This window comes from Xyrauchen texanus, chromosome 42, assembly GCF_025860055.1.
Source record: "Xyrauchen texanus isolate HMW12.3.18 chromosome 42, RBS_HiC_50CHRs, whole genome shotgun sequence".
NCBI classification, from domain to species: domain Eukaryota; kingdom Metazoa; phylum Chordata; class Actinopteri; order Cypriniformes; family Catostomidae; genus Xyrauchen; species Xyrauchen texanus.
In genome coordinates, this window is record NC_068317.1 from 28,899,409 (window position 1) to 28,921,789 (window position 22,381).

General features: G+C 38.7%; 1 protein-coding gene across 2 annotated transcripts in view; it reads right to left on the minus strand.

Moving 5' to 3' along the window:
- Nucleotides 1–22,381, minus strand: part of agap3 (ArfGAP with GTPase domain, ankyrin repeat and PH domain 3) — a 199,711-nt gene that overhangs the window by 95,057 nt on the left and 82,273 nt on the right. The window contains exons 1-3 of one of the 2 annotated variants that reach the window (XM_052114450.1): nt 17,883–19,957; nt 11,207–11,265; nt 4,554–4,641 (exon numbers count right to left, since the gene is read on the minus strand). In XM_052114450.1, the coding sequence (XP_051970410.1) occupies nt 4,554–4,641; nt 11,207–11,265; nt 17,883–19,317 (1,582 nt within the window). In that variant the 5' untranslated portion in view covers nt 19,318–19,957. Of the gene's footprint in view, nt 1–4,553; nt 4,642–11,206; nt 11,266–17,882; nt 19,958–22,381 lie in introns of those variants that run through there. The other variant, XM_052114451.1, reaches the window with a different exon arrangement.

Genomic DNA, 22,381 nt, shown 5'->3' on the forward strand with positions numbered 1-22,381 from the left:
TCGGGCAAAATCATAAGTGTGATTACTTAGAAAAGTGAAAGCACACCTCCCCTGAACAAGCTGCAGGATTTGAGGTATCATTCAAGTCAGGATGAGTTACACACCGTATTTCAATGCTTATGGTTATGGACTTGTTCAAATCCCTAAACTGATCATAATCGTGATGCTTGCCACAGCAAACATCACAAATAAAAAGTGGAAATGCACCAATACATCTTAAAGGGATAGTTGACTCAAAATGTGCATAACTTTCTACTGCAGAACACAAACTGAGATTTTTAGAAGAATATCTCAGTTCTGTAGGTCCATACAATGCAAGTGAATGGTGATCAGACCTTTGTAGCTCCAAAAAGCACATAATGGCAGCATAAAGTAATCCATACGACTTCAGTGGTTAAATCCATGTCTTCAGAAGTGATAAAATAGGTGTGGGTGAGAAGTCCTTTTTTACTATTAATCTCCACCATTAACCAGTAACAACCAGAAGGTGGCTGAATGTTCATATAAAAGTCACTTATACACCAGAATGTGAAAGTGAAAGTGGAGATTTACAGTTACAAAGGACTTAAATAGTGTACTTAAATACACCTATCATATCGCTTCTGAAGACACTGATTAAAGCACTGGAGTCGTATGGATTACTTTCATGCTGCCTTTGTGTGCTTTTAGGACCTTCAAAGTTCTGGCCACCATTCACTTGCATTGTATGGACCTACAGGGCTGAGATATTCTTCTGAAAATCCTTATTTGTGTTCAGCAGATGAAAGAAAGCCATACACTTCTGGGATGGCATGAGGGTGAATAAATGATGAGAGAATTTTCATTTTGTGAACTATCCCTTTCAGCAAAGTTTCTGGCTTATCAAAAGACTTTTGCAGACAGCTGTCCAAAAGTTATTTATTTTAAAGTAATAGTTCATCCAAAAAGGAAAATAATGTCATCATGTACACACCCTAGTGTTGTTCCAAACCTGTACGACTCTTGTGTGGAACACAAAAACAAATGTAGGGCAGAAAGCCTCCAGAAATTTTCCAGACAATGAAAATTAATGCTGGGGCTGAAAATTCTGCTGAACATCTTTTGTGATCCACAGAAGAATGTGATGTGGGTTTGGGACAACTTGAGGGTGAGTAAATGATGACAGAATTTCCCCTTTAGCTCAGAGTTTTTGCTGCAAAGGCTATGCTGGTAAAAAGAGAAATCAAATTTAGCTGTTGCCAGCAGGGGTGAATAAGGCTTTCACAATGCAGTGCTTCTTTTGAAATTCAGCCCTGGTTTGTCTTCAAGAATCCGTCGTTACGAGTCTAATCTCTAATTTAGATTTTACAGTTGCAGCTTGTGCCAAAAGGGCGTAAACGTTTAATCTCTCAGCCGTCACTCAAAAGTAAATGCCGAGGATTGATGACATGGTCTGGTGGTGGCAGGACAGGCTGCCTGACCTGCTGTTGCCATGGCAACACCTGAGCTATCTGTGGGGCGGAGCATCGGTATGGAAACTCAGAGCTTTGCCAGTGCAGTACAGGCAGTGGCAAATAATGGATAACAAATGAAGATGAGGAGACATTAGGGTCAGTTTCACTCAAGCGTTGCTTAATAAAGCCGGGAAAGTCTGCCAACACTTCACGCAGTATGAATCACAATTGTATTAATCAAAAGATGAATGCAATTTCTTTGCAAGCTTTGTAGAAATTACTTGTTGTGGTTATCATCATTATGCCACCAATGCTGTCCATTGAGCTTAACTTGTTTCAAACATTCCTTTAAAATAGTTTCAAACAGAGTATAGCATGCCACACATGTTTTACAAAAGTATATCATGTAAGCTAGGCATACCATCTAATGTCACCATTGTACCAGATTACAGCTACAGGGGAGCCAGAGCACGACCTGCATTCATATTTAATGATAAATCAATATAGACAATAATATCTCCTGGCAGAGCTTGTACAAAAAGTTATAACCATCTCTGAAAAAGACTCTGTTTTTTTGGCCCTCGAATTTTGTACAATTTTGCAATAGAGAAAGAAAACATGTTACTGTTCAAATCCATCAACTGTTGTTTGGCCTTGTTATTTTGTGCTATTTAGGTGTGTTAACATCAATCTTAGGAGGAGTGGTTCATTGATTGTCATGTTTCTCCCCGTACTTTAAGCATTATTCCACTTCAACATCACAGTCCAGCCAGAGAGGCCAAGACTTTGACTGAATGAAAAACAGAGCAAGCCTCATTTAAAACAAGTCACAGCAGGTGTCAAAGTGTTTTTTTAAACAATGGAACAGGATGTACATTTAAGCTTTCAACAAACCCCACTGGGCTGGAATACTGCACATTTAAGCTGCTTTTAAGCAACGTGGCCATTATCTTCTGTTAAAAAACACATTATTAGAGAGTTCAGTATGAGTTAAAGGGATAGTTCACCCAAAACCTTAAATTTTACCATAATTTACTCACCCTCATGTCATTCCAAACCTGTATTACCATTGTACTGAAAATGCCTCAGGGTCAATACAAGCTCGACCGCCTTTGTAGCATAATGTTGATAACCACAGAAAATATTTTGTTTATGTTTATTTAAAGGGCACCTATTATGCTCCTTATCGCAATATGTCATTTAAATCTTTGGTGTCCCCAGAATGCGTTTGAAGTTTCAGCTCAAATTACCCTACAGATCATTTATTATACCATGTTGAAAATGCCTATTTTTGTGTGGGAAGAAAGACGAGCTGTTTTTGTGTGTGTGTCTTTAAATGCAAATGAGTATCCAGAATAGGGCGGAGTTTTGACATCTCTGCTTCGGGTAAACTAGACATCATAAGCAATATGACTGACAGTGAAAATAGTGGTGTTCAGCCTGATATGTTTGAACCGGAGTCAGACACTGATGAGGGAGAGACTCCATCAGAAGTAACAACTTCGAGAATGAACCAGGAAGTTTCCGAATGATTATTTGATAAATTAATTTATTTGTTGTAGAGTTTTTTTCAGCAGTTTTGCGACGATGGATGTGCAACACACACACACACACACACACACACACACACAAATACTGTTACAACGTTCGCTATGCGCTATAACGAAACAACACACACAAATGAACATGTCCGTCGGCAGTGTCCGTCAACAGTCGTGGGCGGGGCCTGTACAAAGTGACGTCAATTTGTACAGAATCTGCGAACGGCTTGTTCTGAGACAGTGCTTATGATTAATGGGGATTAAAAAAAAAGGATTGGGTGGATTTTTATCATTATAGTGTGGTTGTGTACACACACTGCCAAAGCACATTTATGTTCAAACACCATGTAAAAGTGAATTTTGCATAATAGGTCCCCTTTAAAAATTGCATTTACACTAAGGCACGTAAAATGGAAGTGAATGGAGCCTGTCCATAAACATTAAAATACAGACACTGTTTCAAACATGCAGCCAAAAGATCAAAACGTCAATGTTAGAAATTAACTTATATATTAAGGGGCAATATTTGTCCCCCGGATTTGATTTTCATGTGAATATTTTATCTCTTTGAGAATTTTTTTTCCAACCATTTAAAACAAACATCTGTTCATAGGGTTTACTAGTATTGTGTCCTCATGGCAACAAATACATAAGATTTAGTTTACACTGACAAGGTTAGTAAGCAATTTTATCACACTAAAATCATGTAAACACATCATTTTAGGCCTTTTGGCTATACTTTTGAAACAGAGTGCATTTTAATGTCTATTATCATGTTTTGTGGTAAAATGTTATATATTAAGCTTAATTTGTATTGAACCTAAAAAATGTCTTTCAATACAAATTAAGATATATTGAAAGCATCTGTGGCATGCTTAATGCATATTAATGAAATATACAGTAAATAATGTTGATTATTTAATACAGAAAATAGTTTGAACTCATTTGGCTCTGCTTTCGAAACTGTGTATACTGTAACATTTAATAACGTAGAATGCCTTGTCTCATAGACTTCAATTGTTCATGCATGACTGAAAACATGCAATGAACTTGTATGTATTTACAAATTGAAATAATTTTTTGGTGATAATCGACAGCATGCTTTTCATAGAATGTAACTTGTTTTTAACCCAGTACATTCTTTTTAAAAAGTAATAACAATATAAATAGAACAGAGATGCATGTAATTTCTTGATTTTAAAATATAAACAATTCTAAACAACAACAACAATAACCCATCTGAAGGTTGATTTCCTCTACAAGTGTAAACACTGCGGCTTTGTGGTGCATTCAAAAAATAGCTGTTAGTTGACCTTTTACTTTAAGAAAGTCTGCTAGTAACCAATGGCGTGAGCTTGGGGCGGGACTATGGATTGAGAGTTAGGAATATTTGGAAACAATATTTTTGCAATTCCGTCTAGTGCCACAAGTGGTGCAGCAATAACGTCAAACCATTTGCTCATAAATAAATACATAATTCAAGCAACAGATGACCATATGAGATGATACAAATTCATGGACAGAAAAAGTCTGCTCCACGGTAGGAGGTGATTTCGGGTGACTGGGCACCGTCAAACACAATCCCCACGGCCTCGCTCACCCTCAGGCGACTCCTCTTGGACATATGTTCCTGTCAGATACCGGTGAACTAATGCTGACTTCCCACTGGACAGGTTTCCCACAATGCCCTGCATGGAGAAACAGACATGAGTCAGGAAACATAAAGGCAGCAAATGACAGAGTTTGTATGTATAATCCAAAGACAAAAACAGAAACTGAGATGTTTTTACCTCATGTATGCAGTAGTACAGTGCGGTAAAGAGAAATAAATGGCTACTGTAGGATCACATAGTCTATTCGCGATTCAAGAAACCAAGTCAAGAAAAATCTTAACTGACATTTGACATATGATGGATGTAGGCGAGCAACAGATCAATATTTAAGCCCTTTTTTCTCTCTAAATCTCCACTTTAACTTTCACTTGATGTGAAAGTGAAAGTGAATATTTACAGCAAAAAAAGGGCTTAAATATTGATCTGTTGCTCACCCACACCTATTATATCACTTCTGAAGATATGGATTTAAACACTGGAGTCTTACGGATTACTTCTATGTTTCCTTAATATGATTTTGTAGCTACACAAACCTACTGAGCTGAAAAATTATTCAAAAAATCTTCTGTTAAAGAAAGAAAGTCATACGCATCTGGGATGGCATGAGCATGAGTAAATGATGAGAGAATAATTTTTGGGCGATTTACCCTTTAATAACTAATGAAAGAAAGAAAAAAGAAAGAGCACACCCTCAAGTTACACCCTCTTTCAATATAGGTGCTTGTTTTATCTCCCACCAGACCAAATCCGATAGCTTATAAAAGTAAAAGCACACCTCTCCTATCAATCTGCATGATTTGAGGCATCATTCATGCCCAAATGTTGCATAGATTACACACCAAAATCTAAATGTCTAACCCAAAATATGAACAGTAGTAATAGTGATGCACAAACTGCATCCATTGCTTATCTCTCAGTGACTGATGCAATCTACTTCTTAATGAGTTTGAAAACGACCACCCCTTCGTTTATTGACTAACCCTCTCGGCCTTAGTCGAAAAATCTGTCTCATTAACTATTCACTGCCAACAGATGGAGAACTTCCCCACTGCATCCAGGACTTCCCTCTGATGAGGCGACATCCTTCTGTCATCAAACACTTTCTCAAGCATGAAGGAAGGAACTTCAGGAGATTCCTCACACCTGACGCAACGCTCTTCTGAATGACAGTCCATGAGAGGACGACTGTTTCTGCACAGCGAGATAAGAATTCCACCCAGCTGGGAACTGACGGTTTTCCAAAAATAAAGGACAGATAAACCTCCTGATATGCTGGAAGCACATTTTGAGAGTGAAATGATTACGTTTGTAATGGTAAAGACATTTTGGAGAAATCTCACCCAAGTAGTTACCATGAAATACTTTTGGGAAATTGACATGTTCTGCCACGAAACATCCTATAATCCACCTAAAACAATTTTAAACAGCATTTTGCCAATTCCTTTATTATTATTATTATTATTATTATTATGCAGATTTCAGACTTCATGTAAATTGTGAAAGAGCATGGAATAATTGTACTTTCAATATAAATTGGTAACATCAAGGAACATTTAAAAAGTGATACCAAAATTATCAGTGACCAGTTACTGGACCTATTATATACATTTCACCTTACCCATTCCTAAAAGTTTTAACCTGAAATCTTGATGTTGATAAAACAGTCACGTTATGCGATGTGACGACTACCCACCCACAGAATTCTGTAGAAAGGTCAGCAGATTTTTTTGCAGAATTTCAATACCTGCCAATCCAAATGATCAAGACATGTTATGAATATTTTGGCTGATTATGTTTTCAGTTACCAATAAATCAGAATCCAATATTGTGATATATATATATATATATATTCAGATAATTAAAATGCTTTACATTCTTGTGGTAGAAGAGTTAATCATTGATAAGACAATACAAAAAACGGCTTTAAAATACAATGTATTGTTTACTACCATATTATTGATCATAAGTCAATCATTGGCATACAGTTCACAGCAATCCATTACACAAGTGAATTTGTCAATCAGTTGGTGATTTATTATGAGGGTTTGTTTAAGGACACGTCAATTTACACCTACAGACATGCTTGTGTAGTGTCTCGGGTCTATGTCATAAACAAAAAATGTTTAGGTGACTGTGTCAAGTTTAACATACACTCACCTAAAGGATTATTAGAAACACCATACTAATACTGTGTTTGACCCCCTTTCGCCTTCAGAACTGCCTTAATTCTACGTGGCACTGATTCAACAAGGTGCTGAAAGCATTCTTTAGAAATGTTGGCCCATATTGATAGGATAGCATCTTGCAGTTGATGGAGATTTGTGGGATGCACATCCAGGGCACGAAGCTCCCGTTCCACCACATCCCAATGATGCTCTATTGGGTTGAGATCTGGTGACTGTGGGGGCCATTTTAGTACAGTGAACTCATTGTCATGTTCAAGAAACCAATTTGAAATGATTCGAGCTTTGTGACATGGTGCATTATCCTGCTGGAAGTAGCCATCAGAGGATGGGTACATGGTGGCCATAAAGGGATGGACATGGTCAGAAACAATGCTCAGGTAGGCCGTGGCATTTAAACGATGCCCAATTGGCACTAAGGGGCCTAAAGTGTGCCAAGAAAACATCCCCCACACCATTACACCACCACCACCAGCCTGCACAGTGGTAACAAGGCATGATGGATCCATGTTCTCATTCTGTTTACGCCAAATTCTGACTCTACCATCTGAATGTCTCAGCAGAAATCGAGACTCATCAGACCAGGCAACATTTTTCCAGTCTTCAACTGACCAATTTTGGTGAGCTCTTGCAAATTGTAGCCTCTTTTTCCTATTTGTAGTGGAGATGAGTGGTACCCGGTGGGGTCTTCTGCTGTTGTAGCCCATCCACCTCAAGGTTGTGCGTGTTGTGGCTTCACAAATGCTTTGCTGCATACCTCGGTTGTAACGAGTGGTTATTTCAGGCAAAGTTGCTCTTCTATCAGCTTGAATCAGTCGGCCCATTCTCCTCTGACCTCTAGCATCAACAAGGCATTTTTAGCCCACAGGACTGCTGCATACTGGATGTTTTTCCTTTTCACACCATTCTTTGTAAACCCTAGAAATGGTTGTGCGTGAAAATCCCAGTAACTGAGCAGATTGTGAAATACTCAGACCGGCCCGTCTGGCACCAACAACCATGTCACGCTCAAAATTGCTTAAATCACCTTTCTTTCCCATTCTGACATTCAGTTTGGAGTTCAGGAGATTGTCTTGACCAGGACCACACCCCTAAATGCATTGAACGAGCGTGATTCAGAGGTTGCTATTTTCCCTCTAACATTACATTTTTACTCCACTGATGGTTAGGTTACGTTTTGGGTTACAGTTTATAAAATATGTATTCTTTCTTACTGTACCACAGCCTGTACAGCTGAAAACAACTCACCAATTGGGGCAGTGTTTCACATTTCGGTAAGTAATCTTGCACCAGAATGATGTGGAACATGTTTTAAATGTATATACATTTAAATACTCAGACCGGCCCGTCTGGCACCAACAACCATGCCACGCTCAAAATTGCTTAAATCACCTTTCTTTCCCATTCTGACATTCAGTTTGGAGTTCAGGAGATTGTCTTGACCAGGACCACACCCCTAAATGCATTGAAGCAACTGCCATGTGATTGGTTGATTAGATAATTGCATTAATGAGAAATTGAACAGGTGTTCCTAATAATCCTTTAGGTGAGTGTAGTTTAATACTTAGAACACATATTGAGAGTTCGAATTTGCTCTCAATCCAAGTGTTTTGAACGCAAAAAATGTCTGTTTTGTGCTGTCTGGTTGTTTTCTTCACTGTATAAACTGTGCATTCCTACACAGCTGAAATTTCAATTACTGCCCTCTGAGTAAACAGGTGGTACTAAAAGCTTGCATTTCTCAGGAATCTTCCTTATTACAATCTGGGGGTATTGCGATTAATTGCGTTCATTTCTATAATGTGTTATTTTTAATAAAATTAATCGCACTGAATTAACGCGTTAAATCATCCACAGACAGTCCTAGTTATATTATAAAGATGACATGTTAGCAAAATTAAATAATTGGCTTTTATTTTTATCACTTTTTCTTTGAATACATAAGCTTATCAGTAATGGTGCAACAAAGCCAGAATATTCCAATTATGTCAACCATCAGATCCTACTCGCCACCCTCTCTTCTCTGGGCATCACAGGAACTGTGCTTGACTGGTTGACCTCCTATCTCTCAGATATGTCCTTCAAGGTAGCCTGGAGAGGTGAGGTGTCCAAGCCACATCAGTTACTTACTGGGGTGCCTCAGGGATCAGTGCTTGGGCCACTTCTCTTCTCTATATACACAACATCACTGGGACCCAACATTCAGTCACATGGTTTCTCTTACCACTGCTACGCTGATGACATGCAACTCTACTTGTCTTTCCAGCCCAACGACACCACAGTGACTGCTCGAATCAGTCATTGTCAGGCAGATATCTCGGCCTGGATGAAGGAACACTACCTGCAACTCAACCCAGCCAAGACCGAACTCCTTGTCTTTCCAGCGAACCCTGCTGTTGATCACAACATAACCGTGCAGCTGTGTACAAATACAGTATTGCCTTCCAAAACGGTCAGAAATCTAGGGGTAACCATCGATAACAAGCTAAATTTCACAGACCACATCTCAAAGACAGCACGATCATGTAGATTTCAGGAAGATAAGACCTTTCCTCTCTTGATATGCCACACAACTGCTTGTTCAGTCACTTGTCATAACTAGACTGGACTACTGTAACGCTCTCATTGCAGGCCTTCCTGTATGTGCAACTAGACCCCTGCAAATGATCTAGAATGCAGCAGCACGTCTAATCTTTAATGAACCAAAGAGAGCACATGTTACACCAATCTTTGTCTCTCTCCACTGGCTGCCTGTTGATGCATGTATTAAATTCAAGGCTACAAAACAGTCACTGGATCTGCTCCAGCATACCTAAAAACATTTCTGCAGAACTACACGCCAAACAGAAGCCTGCGTTCGACTAAGGAACGTCGCCTTGTTGTACTAACACAAAGAGGCACCAAAACACTTTCCCGGACTTTCAGTTTCATCATACCACATTGGTGGAATGACCTTCCCAACTCCATCTGTGAAGCTGACTCACTCTGTCTTCCAAAAACGACTTTTAAAAACATATCTTTTCTATGAGCACTTCACCAGTCACCAAAAAAATTCTTGAATACTATTCTGATGCTAGTGAAACTTTGTAGTATGGCACTTTTCATACCACTGTCCTTAAGATGATTAGCTTATGTTTTCCTCTTTTGTAAGTCACTTTGGATAAAAGTGTCTGCCAAATGAATAAATGTAAATATAGCGATAATTCAGTAACAAAGTTCTACGCTTGTTTTTGGAAGTGTAGCTTACATAATAAAATACTGATTGTAATTTTCCTCACACAAAAAAGGAATTAAATGAAAATTCTATTAATCTAAATTAATAATTGTGATTACAATATCAATGGAAATAATCAACAATTACGATTTTTGTCATAATCGTGCAGTCCTATGGTCACTGATATAGCATGCATTCCTGGGAACAGCTCAATCTTCAGAAAAGGACGGAATACCGCTTTCCTCATGGAAATGAAAAAACTCAATCCGTTCCATCCCACAAAGCTAGCACCTCAATACCCATACGAGAAAGATCAAGAACCACCTCTGTTCTCCAAAGATTCCCACAGGGGGTCTGATGCAGGGATTAAAATATTCAAACATCCTCTTCCTCCAACCTTTACATTAGAGGGATGAATAAAACAATGTTTGGGTTTATCAGAAGGTGATGTGCACAGTTAACAGATTTCCAGTCTCTTCTGTAATATAGACGCAGACGAGAACTTCATTACGCAAGTGGACTCTACGGGCTTCGTGAACAAAGGGGAGTACAGACACGTCCTGACAGAATATTGGATGTAAAAATTTCATAAGCATATGGTTTCACAATGTTGCCTCATAATGAGCTGTTACAATGAGGGTGAAATTTTAAAATGGATCATTATAAATTATGAGAGTTTCATCATTCGTGCATGAAGCTATAATCTGTGTATGTTTATGCAAACTTTTAAAATGACCCATATTCACTGGATTTAAATGCTTTTAAAAAGATGTATGACTAAGGCTGTTAGTCTATGACCATTCTGCCCAACATCTTCCTTTGTGCTCCATTGGGGGGGACAAGTTAAGTGGATTTAGAATGACATTGTTGACAGAATGTTCATTTTTAGGTGAACTGTCTCTTTAAGGAAATCATTTACTGTCAATTCTGGGTTTAGAAAAAGTTATTCTGGTCACGGTTGACAGTGATATTGTGTACGAGGTGCCAGTGAACATTTCCTTTTTTATTTGTGGATAATCCGAGAGGATGTCAGCAGAAAAACCCGAAATGTGACACTCCAGATCGTGTCAAGAAGACATTGTAACAGAGAGTGACAATACAGTAGTGTCAATGCATTCTGAATCACCACAATGGACATGTGCATTTCTGCTCATCAGGATTTCTGTGGAAAACTGTTCTACATAATATAAAGAGATCGGAGCAGAATAAAATGACATATTAAGCATTTTAAAAGACCACTCACCACTTTGAGCTCTGGTACCGATCGACTCAATGTCCATTCCTGACTGTTGACGAAGGAGTCTGGAAAAGAAAAGAGATAGCAAACTTATGTAAACAAGTACACAATGAATTTAACTTTTTCACTAAATTTGAAGACAGACATTTTTCATGTCCATCATTCAAGATAGACATCAATTAATTCATGGCCAATAATCATAAAAAATACACTGACCAAGCACTTTATTAGGAACACCTGTATACCTACTTATTCATGCAATTAATCAGCCAATCGTGTGGCAGCAGTGCAATGCATAAAATCTTGCATATATGGGTCAGGAGCTTCAGTTAATGTTCACATCAACCATCAGAATGGAGAAAATATGTGATTTCAGTGATTTGGACCGTGGCATGATTGTTGGTGCCAGATGGGCTGGTTTGAGTATTTCTGTAACTGCTGATCTCCTGGGATTTTCACGCACAACATTCTCTAGAATTAACTCAGAATGGTGCCAAAAACCAAAAACATCCAGTGAGCGGTAGTTCTGCTAACGCAAAGCCCTTGTTGATGAGAGAGTTCAACAGAGAATGGCCAGACTGGTTCAAACTGACAAAGTCTACGGTAACTCAGATAACCGCTCTGTACAATTGTGGTGAGAAGAAGATCATCTCAGAATGCACAACACGTCGTACCTTGAACAACAGAAGACCACGTTTTACATGTTCTGCAGGAAACGTGTGTGGTGCTTGTGGTGGGTGTTCTTGCTAAGGTATTCTGGGTGGTCATACAAACATAACAATTGATTATAGGTCCTTGATTAGGCAAAGATCCACAAATGACATCTGTTGTCTTTATGGGAGTGTGACTTCATTCAGAAAGCCGGTTCCAGTTGCCACTAATCCATTGAACACCCACTGTGTCTTGGCACTAAACTTTGTAACTGCATTCAATAATACTGCATTCAAGCTTATGAAAGCAAATGAACAGAAGTAAGAAGATATTTGAGAACAAACACACTGCAGTAACTCAATATACATTTGCTTCCAGTACAGATCTGAGCAAAATTACAGTAACCGAGTGATCAGTTAAATAAATGCTTTTAAATTGGATTCTTGTTTCCGTCAATTATACACATGGTACATGCAGGGAAGACCTTTAAAATGACAACTCAAAGACAAGTTAATCCCTTCATAAGGGTGAATCTTACAAAACCTCTCTAGATCATGCCCAAAGTGATATTTCAACACAAAATCAAATGGAAGAATAAAGAAATACATATTATATATATATATATATATATATATATATATATATATATATATATTGCTTAATGGAAACAAAGCCTATTTTTGCATCATTAAGATTTTTTTAATTATAATTTACTGGCACATGACATAACCATAAAGCAAAAAAAATAAAAAAATAAAAAATCTGTAATGCAAAAACAATAATTATATATTTCTTATAACAAAAAATATTTTTACATCAGTGTAGTATTTACTGTATTACTATTATTATTATTATTATTATTATTATGTATGATATATTATGAATACAGTAACAGAAGCACATTTATACTAAAAGGTATTTTTTGTATTGGCTATCATTTATATTTATTTAAAGAAAAATGTAATTATATTACAGTGTTTTTAGATACTTAATGCAAAAAAATCTTCTTTGCAATACTGTAATTAAAAAATAATAATTAGATATTATTCATAATGTAAACATCTTGATACATCAGAGTAGTATTTATTGTTTAATTATTGCTAAATTAAATACAAAAAATATACTTGTATTGCAGTGTTTTAAGATTCTTGATGCAAAATAATAACAAAACAAATCCTCATTCTAAATACTGTAATCCAAAAATAATTGTATATTATTTATAAGGTAAACATCTTTATACATAGGTGAAGTATTTATTGTACTGATTACAATAATTTGTATTTTTATTTGTTATAATTAATGCTGATTTAAAAAAAAAAAAAAAAAAGTGATTAATGGGGGAACATGTGCTATAAGAAATAATGTCAATGGTACTAAAAATACATGTAAAATAATACTACTGTATATAATTTGCTTTTGTTTTTTCCCTTCTGATCTTAACCTGAAATGACTTGGACATACTTTTGTGAGACTCACCCATGCATAAAAGTGGAACATCAAATGTGAGACCATAATTACTACTTGTAAACATGTTTGTCATTATGGCTACATGGATTGAATAACAGAGAAAATGCAAGCGCCTCATTGGCTGCCCGTTTCTGTGCCACACACATCATCTTTTGTGCAGCGAATATTACATCATCACAGTGGGTACATGGGCAGCCTCATTTAATGCACTGCACTGATCTGTGGTACTGCATTATTCGGATCATTTTTCACTTCGCTGCTCTTGTCCAATCGAATCACAATTACAATTCAAAGCTTCGGGAAAGACAAAAAGAACTTCTTTGTGGATTCAGAGGAAGCAGGTGGCAGAACGAGAGGAAAATACATCTAGAAATGGATACAATTGTAAGCTAAATAACCAATGCAGGATAAAGAGTATCATGCACTTTATGTATTATAAGAACATTTAGTACTATATGAACCAAAAGGCAAGTCAGTTCACTCAGAGGCTATCTTGGGAACACCTCAGGCTGTTATTTGCTGTGTAGGTATTGTAATAAGCATGCAGTACAAGTACAGAAAACAGCTCCTCTCTATTTGAATTTCAGTTTGTTCTTCACACAAAGCTACAATATGACTTCAGAATACTTGAAATACAGAGCACAAGTCATCTGGACCACTTTTATTATCCTTGAAAGGTGCTTTTTTTGACCGTCCCAGTCACCGTTCACGGTCACTGCATGGAAAAGAATGGCCAGGATTATTTTCAAGTTTTTGATTCAGATAACAATATTCATTCTGTTACATTCAGCTGCATGTTCTGATGACTTTTTAATGCTTTTTTCACTCTGGTCACACACTGATCCAAGGAAAGGTTGACTCACACCCACAGCCAAACACATCTGACATCTCATGACAATCACACGTCACAATCCCTTAGGACATTGTATTATTATATTTGTTTTATCCAAAGATGTGCCAAGGTAACCTGAGAACACAAACTTTAGGACGCATCATTACAACGGAGGTCTTTAAGAGTCAGATCAAAGTAATTTGATTTTACATGTCAGTTAATGACTGACTACATGTGATCCAAACTCAATGGAGGCAGGTATTGAGTAAATATTGTGACATTTTGAAGTGACAGATGGCTAAAATTAATTCCCACCACTGTGAATAACCATCAAACTGAAGTTGTGCCACAGAATTTCAATTTGATGCTTTCATTCTGAATGGTGAACTGCAAACAAAGCACTTTTGGAACTGTCATGTGGGAGCCTAGACAAACTTTTTTGTTATGAAGTAGAAGAAACAGTGAGTCAGAGTTTTGCAGGCAAGGCTGTCTCAATCACATGGGAGTTGAGGGCATTTATAAGCCGCTGAATGCAATTTCAAGCCCGCTTAAAGGCTAAAACTCAGTTTGAGAAGTCAGAGCAAGGGTGGGGGCGAGTACCAGAGAAATATCTATCAGCGATGAAGAAGAAAGCAACGATCGAGCATGAAAACACATTAACTGACCCTTTGCGTAACGTAACTCCAACCTCTTTTGTTGCTGTTGCTCTCTCAAGCTGTAAAATTCCATTTAAATCCATCCAAACACACAGAACATCCACAGACTTGCATAAGATTATAAGTCTTATAATATGGTTGATGGCAACAGTTGCTAAGGTTGGATTGGTCAGTAATGTTTTTAAGCATGGGAAGTTCTCTCTTCTTGGAGAAGAACAGAGTTGCATGGATGCTAGATATGGGGAACTACCAAGGAAACACATTAAAATGCATTTTCAAAAGCCGCTTTTGGAGAACTTAGAACATTTCTGAGCATTTGTTAATGGAGTGGTTAGAAAGCAATTTATTTTCAAGAAGTTCCCATTTCGGTTGTACCCTCTATAGTGGGCCACCCTCTTGTAATGGATTCTTTCAAGCAACATGTGATGCAATTTTCTAGCTTAGCAACCTCTGAAGTGACCTCACACACCATTTCCTTTATCCAGCTATTTAAACTCAGGCCAAAAAAAAAGGAAAGAAAAAGTCATCTGAATCCCATCTGAAAAGAACTATAAGGAGAGTCTGGAACTTTTATGCAAGTGAAGGAAGGTAAAGCATTCAGGGCATTCAGGGCTTAAAGGGATAGTTCACCCAAAGGTGAAAAGTCAATACAAATCATACACTTACCCTCATGTTTTTCCAAACCAGTATGACTTTCTTGTTTCCACGGAACACAAAAGGAGATGATAGAAAGAATCTCAGCCAACATTCACTGTCATTGCAACTTTTTCGCCATAAACTTAAAGTGAATGGTGCCAGAAAGAAAGTCCAGATTTGAAAAAGCATAAGGGGTGAGAAAATTACAGAATTTTTATTTTTGGGTGAATAACTTTAAATCTCAAAGAACACAAAGCTACTGAAAACAGTCAAGATCCATAAACGACCTGCTCGTCAAACCACCAGGGCATGTATAGACAGGTACATGCAATTCAGTTTTCCACACCACACACCTAAGCTTTGGTCTAAAAAGCTCTCAACTTTGACAAACACACCTACATTCCAGGCTGTCAGTTAACTCTGCAAAGAAAGGCCAGTTAGAAAGTTTGGGAAGGACAGTTTCCTTAGTAACCTATGAAAATAAACTCAAGTAGATACCAATGGTTTACACACAGTGCTCATTTTGTTATATTCATTTGAAGAGTGACTAATGGCACTTTATAAAAACAAGCCTGGTAAGTTATTCTCGAGAGCTTGTCATTTTAAAGAGAGCATTCCCAGACAAATTTAAGTATGCATTGTGAGAAGAAAGTTCAAGTTATCCCAAAAGCAACACTATTGATTGGATGAAGGCAAATAAGCTAGTGTATAGCCAAGTCTATCGCCCTACGTAAGCTAATGCTTACCCAAGTTTTTGGCCCTACATAAGCCAGTGTATGCCCAAGTGAATGACCCAATATAAGATGGCGTATACCCAGGTGTCCATGACCACACATAAGCTAGAGTATAGCCAAATGTGTGGCCCCAGATAAGCTAATGTATCTACATAAGCTAATGTATAACCTAATGTATGGTCCTACATAAGCTAGTGTATAGCCAAGTGTATGGCCCTACATAAGAAAATATATACCCTAATGTATGCCCCAACATAAGCTAATGTAAACCTAAGTGTAGGGCCCTACATAAGCTAGTGTATAGCTAAATGTTTGGCCCTACTTAAGGCAGTTTGCTATACATTTAGTCTCTGCATCCAAATACAAGTCAGACATAAAGGGGCATTGGACTGAAAGTTCCTCTTACTTTATTCTTATAATGAGGGAGAATGGGACTACCTTATGCTGTCAACATTGCTCTTTTCTACTAGGAAATAGGTGCTTAAAACATAATACAAATGTGTCCTCCTAAGATCATCCTCTGCCTTGCAAAAAAATTCGTATTTTTAAACAACAGCTCTTTTTCAAATAGCATCTCTCACTTGCTACTCTTCGCTGAAGTCTCAGTCGTCTTGTGTTTGCAGGCGTTACATTAAAATTACATATTACAACCCGACAGTTTATGAAAGTGTAACACCTTAACTTCAACAAATAAAGAAAGAGTAAATATTTCATAATGCATTTGCCAGCCAGGCTTCATTGATTTAAGGCAAAAATAGATCAATGTCATAATTTGTGTGATTCATTTGCAATGTTGTTAGACTCTAACATTGCACACATGCCATGCAAAATATTCACATCTGACGATTGCAAAAATGCTACAAGCCAAACTAATAAATTATTCATCATCCAAATATGGATTACAAAAGAGGAGCCTAGGCCTGTAAACAGCAATTTGTTGCATTCTTTGTAACCTAATGCCATTTTAAAAATCACTGCGTAAAGCTTTGCATCTGTACTGTTTGTTTACACTGCCTTCGAGACGACACATGAGCTGCAGGCAAAAAAAAAAGGAAGAAAGAACATGTTTAAAATATAATGGAGTGTTTTCAGTATGCTGTGTGACAAATTAACCATCAGAGTTGCAAATACGAACCAAACCCCTACTTTAATCCCATGAGATTGTGAACATAGTTATATATGAAATAATATTCAAAAGGTAAACAATTCCATAGTGAGGCTCACCTGCTTAAGAGGGATAAAATAGTATACCAGCATTAATTCTGTTCCTTTCTCTTTTCTATCAATGTCAGTCATTTATCCACCCTTGACTTATCATTGCAGCCTATTTGATTACATTGAAAGCATTAATGATGGAGGGATTAAAAGAGATTTGATGGGCACTTTTTTGCTTCCTAATTCAATTGCAGTGCAGACTTTCACTAGAAGAAAACTCCTCTTGGAGCCAATTAACAGCTCAAGCACACACACACACACTCCAACAGAGATGAAGCACTCGGAGTGAATAATGCATTTAACCACTTATTATTCCTGATGGTGAAGCCCAGGCCAGCCCTTCAATATAACTTAAATATTTAATCAATTTGCCTCCTCTCCAGGCTACATTCATGCACTCTGGGTCTGTCCCTTCCAGAAAAAAGCAGAACCTTCTAGGGTTGCTGTGTCAGAGTTGTTGGAATAAAATGTATGCATTTTACACAACTTACCTTGACCTTTCCTGAAGCCAATGCCACTTAGAATCTCTATAGCAACAGAATCCGGCTTTTTATTTCTCACAGGGGGATGGCTGCCAACCGCTTGGCTCTCAGTGCAAAGCTCAGATTTGTTGCTGGACGACTGGTCCTTCCTCTTAAAATGACTAGCAATTAGCTGCCAAAAACTAGTCTCTGTCTGAGTTTGTTTGATGGGGTTGGTAAGTTTGACAGGACGGAGAGGGACTTCCAAGACTGCTACCTTGCCTTGAGTTTGGTACTCTATGTACTGTGTGGCCCCTTGTTCCTCATCTTGCTCACAAGTTGGGGTTAACGTTCTGCCAGTTAGGTAGGAAAATGGGCGAGCGGTTTGCATGGATTTTTCTCCAATGCTTGCGGTGCGTCTCCGTTCAGCTTTGTCCTCCTGTTCTGGATGATTACGATTTCGCCTGATCCTAAGACTCAAGCTCCTTCGCAGTGAGCCAAATGTTCTCTTTGGTTCTTCTGCCTTGGGGACAATAGGTTCCTTTTGCTTCCCTGACATTTGTGTGGCCACCACTTCCTTTTCCTCTGTCTGTCGACTAAACCACCTCCAACGGAAACCTGAACGAGGCAAGCTACCAGTGCCAGTGTCAGTATGGCTCGCAAACTCATCCCTGGAGCCACTGTGTGCTTTAAGCTCAAGAACAGTCATGCTAACAGGCCGTGGTCTGCCCCTGCTTTTTAACATCCGATGTATTGATGGCTCTTCTTGTGGATGAATAAGGAGGCTGCAAGAAGGCGGCATGCTGTGTTTAAGACCATCTATAGCATGAAGCTCGGCACGGCTCGTCCTACACCTTTGTACCGGGCAAACTTGGATATTAGAGGCAGGCAGAAGGAGGCTGCTAGAGTTGGTAGCTGCCAACATGCAAACACTGCGGGGTCTCCCAGACCTCTCTTGGTGGTTGGTCGTTGCGGTTTGCTGTGTCCTGTGATCATCTGGGAAGACAAACATGCTCATTGCCCTCCGTCTGCCCAGGAGCCGAAGCCCATGTGAGGGCCTTCGCAAGACCACCACATGAGGTTTTGTTGTATTCTCCACAGAGTTAGCATTACAGCTTATTTCTTTGTGAATGTGGCAAACCTCTACACCAGCCCGGAGTCCTTCGGTCCAATTTGTTTTCTCTTCCCCAGCCAAGTCAAAGTCTCCCGCAGACAGTTGTTGCACGCAGCTATCTTTGAGGAAAGGAGGTAACTGGTCTATCCTCATTCCTGGTACTTCCCCTTTACTCCACCCCCCACTCCCTTGCACGCCTGCACTGCTCAGGTAAAGCCACCTGTTGAGCTTTCCAGCTGCACTCCTCCTCTGCCTCGGGCTTTCTTGACATTCCTCCTGATCCACCTCTTGCTTTTTGTCCTCCTCTCCCACGTTGTTCTTTATGAATCCCAACTCAGCCTCGCCTCTCATCTCTACCACTCCTGTCTGTGTGGGAGTCTGCACCTCCTCCTGGAGTCCCAACTGGGAAACCGGCAACTCCGTATAACTTCTTTCCAAATCAGGTGTTGGTTAAGAGATGTGATTTTGTCTTTATAAATGATACCTGCAGTATGGCTACCAAAACCAGCATGATATAACAAGAACACCTCCACAAGCTTGTTTTCGACAGCTTAAACTCTCTCTCTGTCCTTAGCACAGCCGCTGCCTCAGTCTTTCACCTCCAGGCCACATTCCAAAAGCAAGCATAATACCTCACCTTTGTCTTGTGAGAGACAGAGTTAGGAAAAGGGGGGGACAGACTTCAAACAAGCCCCAGCACGACCTCTCTGCAACTTTTGCCTTGCAGGGGATTATAGGTGGAAAAAAATAGTACTCTATGAAACACAAACCTGTGCTCATTGAAGTGATAAATTTAGCAACTTGTCTTCTCCTGCTGTCAAAAACGGGTCTGTGCAATTCTGCAGGCAGCAGTGTAGGCAAATTCTGAAATGTTCCGGCTCTTGGCATGACCAAGAGGGTCTGTTTGAACTTCAAGCTGCTCCCACATGTCCCAGGGATAACAGTAAAACAAGGAGCGGAATCCTTTGTTTCCTTAATGCGGAGGCATTGCCAAGGCACCTGGAGAGAAAAACCTGTAGGAGTTGCTGCTGTGAGTGTAGATTATAATGGGGATGTGGGGGTTCCAGACGCTTTGGAAGCAGAGTATCTAGAGCAAGGTTAACAACAATTGCTCCATCCTAAAAAAGCACCCAAGTGAAAGGGCATTTTGTAGAGCTTCTCTCAACCAGCCCCTCACTTTCTCTCTAATTCCCTCTTTCCTACCCTCCCTTCACAAACTTCCCTCCCTCGCAACTGTGTTTCCTCATCCAATTTAACAAGCCAGAAAATGACAAACATAAACAGGAGGCTCAATGCATGGGGGTTGGGAGACTGAAATGCCAAACAAATCTCTGGTTTTGGCCTATTTGAAGGGAACGTAATTTAAAATGTTTTCCCATGAACACCACAAATGAAACTCCATTATGAAATTATAAAAAGCAGTTCAACACATCTGCCTGTAAGCAATACTTTGGCTTTGCAATTAAGATGATAAAATGACAGATCACACAACAATGAATATTCTGTCATCTTTTCTCACTCACATGTTGTTACAAACTCGTATGACTTTCTGACCCTGTTTATACCTGTTATTAAGATGCATCTTGGGTGATCCGATCGCATGTGGTCAGGCAAGGTAATCACTGTTTACACCTGGTCGCATTAATGCATCTCCTGTGATTTAATGACGACAATCATCAATCACGGTGTCATATGGACCTGAAGTGGATCTGTTAAGTTCTTGTGCTTGTGTATGTATTTGCATTTTCTAATTTTTCAATCAGATGGTTATTTCCTTTTAATGCCACTCATAACTGGTATAGTTTAAAATTATTGTTGCATTGGTTAATTGACAGGTGAGGGGTGGTGCTTCACTACTGCCTGGGACACATGCAACACGGATAAACGTTCACACCTCAAATACACCTCAAAATGTGGTCACATGTGTTTCTTACTACCTCCATATGTGTTTTTTGTAATCTGATCACAAAACATTTTAGAGCCTGTTTAGATTCGATTTAGTTCTGACCACTTCTAAAGGGATCACTCGAAAGCATCTTAATACCATGCGTCAACAGGTCTCCATGGAACAAAAAAAGGATATGCCAGGTAGAACGTTATCAGCAGTCACCAGTTACATACAATGGGGTTCAAAAGTCTGAGTACATTAGTGAAAATGCTTCTATTTTGCATTTTTTTACTTTAACAACATATTTTTCCATTATAAATTATATAATCATAATTTCAAAATCAAAAAGAAAAAAGTTTAGATTTGATTTTTAATGTGGACTTTTGAACCCCACTGTACTATATTAGGTGTAGATGTTGTCACTTCTTTTAGTCGAAGTTCCTTAATGGAGGTACATATAATCAGCCATGCTAGTAAAAGCCATGTGGCTCTTTTGTGCAAAAGAAGAGCTCCCACAAGTGGTTCCAATGAAAACTACCCCACTAGCACAGTAAAAACAATTAGGCTGATTCAGAGATTCACTTGATGACATTTGAACAAAGCTTCCCACAGATCAAAATAATTTATGGCATGCAATCTTTTCAATTTGGTAACCTTATGTCTGATGCACAAAAATATAAAATGCTACATTACATGCAGTAATTATATAAAACTGTCCAATTCTGTACAAATCATTAGCAGAATGAAAGAACAACATACCATGTACAGTGCATTGTGGCATTGGTTAAAACCCTCAGCCATACCTTTAATGAAACAGAATCCCAAAAGTATATGAAACAATATGACAGAATAAAAGACTAAAGACCAGACTTTTTCCCCTCTTTCTCTCTACTAAAGAGTGGACACCAGTTTGCAAATCCAGACAATCTGTGCCCTAATCCAGCTAACTTCGTTATGAACACATATCCACCATCAGACATTTACGGGTCTCAGAACACAACAAAAGCCATTGGATGCTGATCTTAGATTACTGCTTTTCTCTAGTCTATTCCATGAAAACTACTTCTTGACCATTGGTCTTATCCATCTTGAGCTTGTATCCACTCAAAGTAAGATCTTTTATTGATTTCAGACTTGAATATAATAGTGGAGTCAATTACAAAGGCATATCTGACAACATAAAAGCTTGATGTTTACTTCAGCACGGAGATGCTCATTAACACCTGAACTGTAAAGATATGCCATGCAGTGGTTGTTCGAAATACGATGCATGCGTCAAAACATAACACATACCGTATACCATTGCTGATACATTTAAATTTATGCATTTGGCAGACGCTTTTATCCAAAGCGACTTATTACAGGGACAATCCCCCGGAGCAACCTGGAGTAAAGTGCCTCGCTCAAGGACACAATGGTGGTGGCTGTGGGGATCGAACCAGCGACTTTCTGATTAACAGTTATGTGCTTTAGCCCACTACGCCGCCACCACCACTCTAATGACCACTGCATCAGTCACCAGACAGA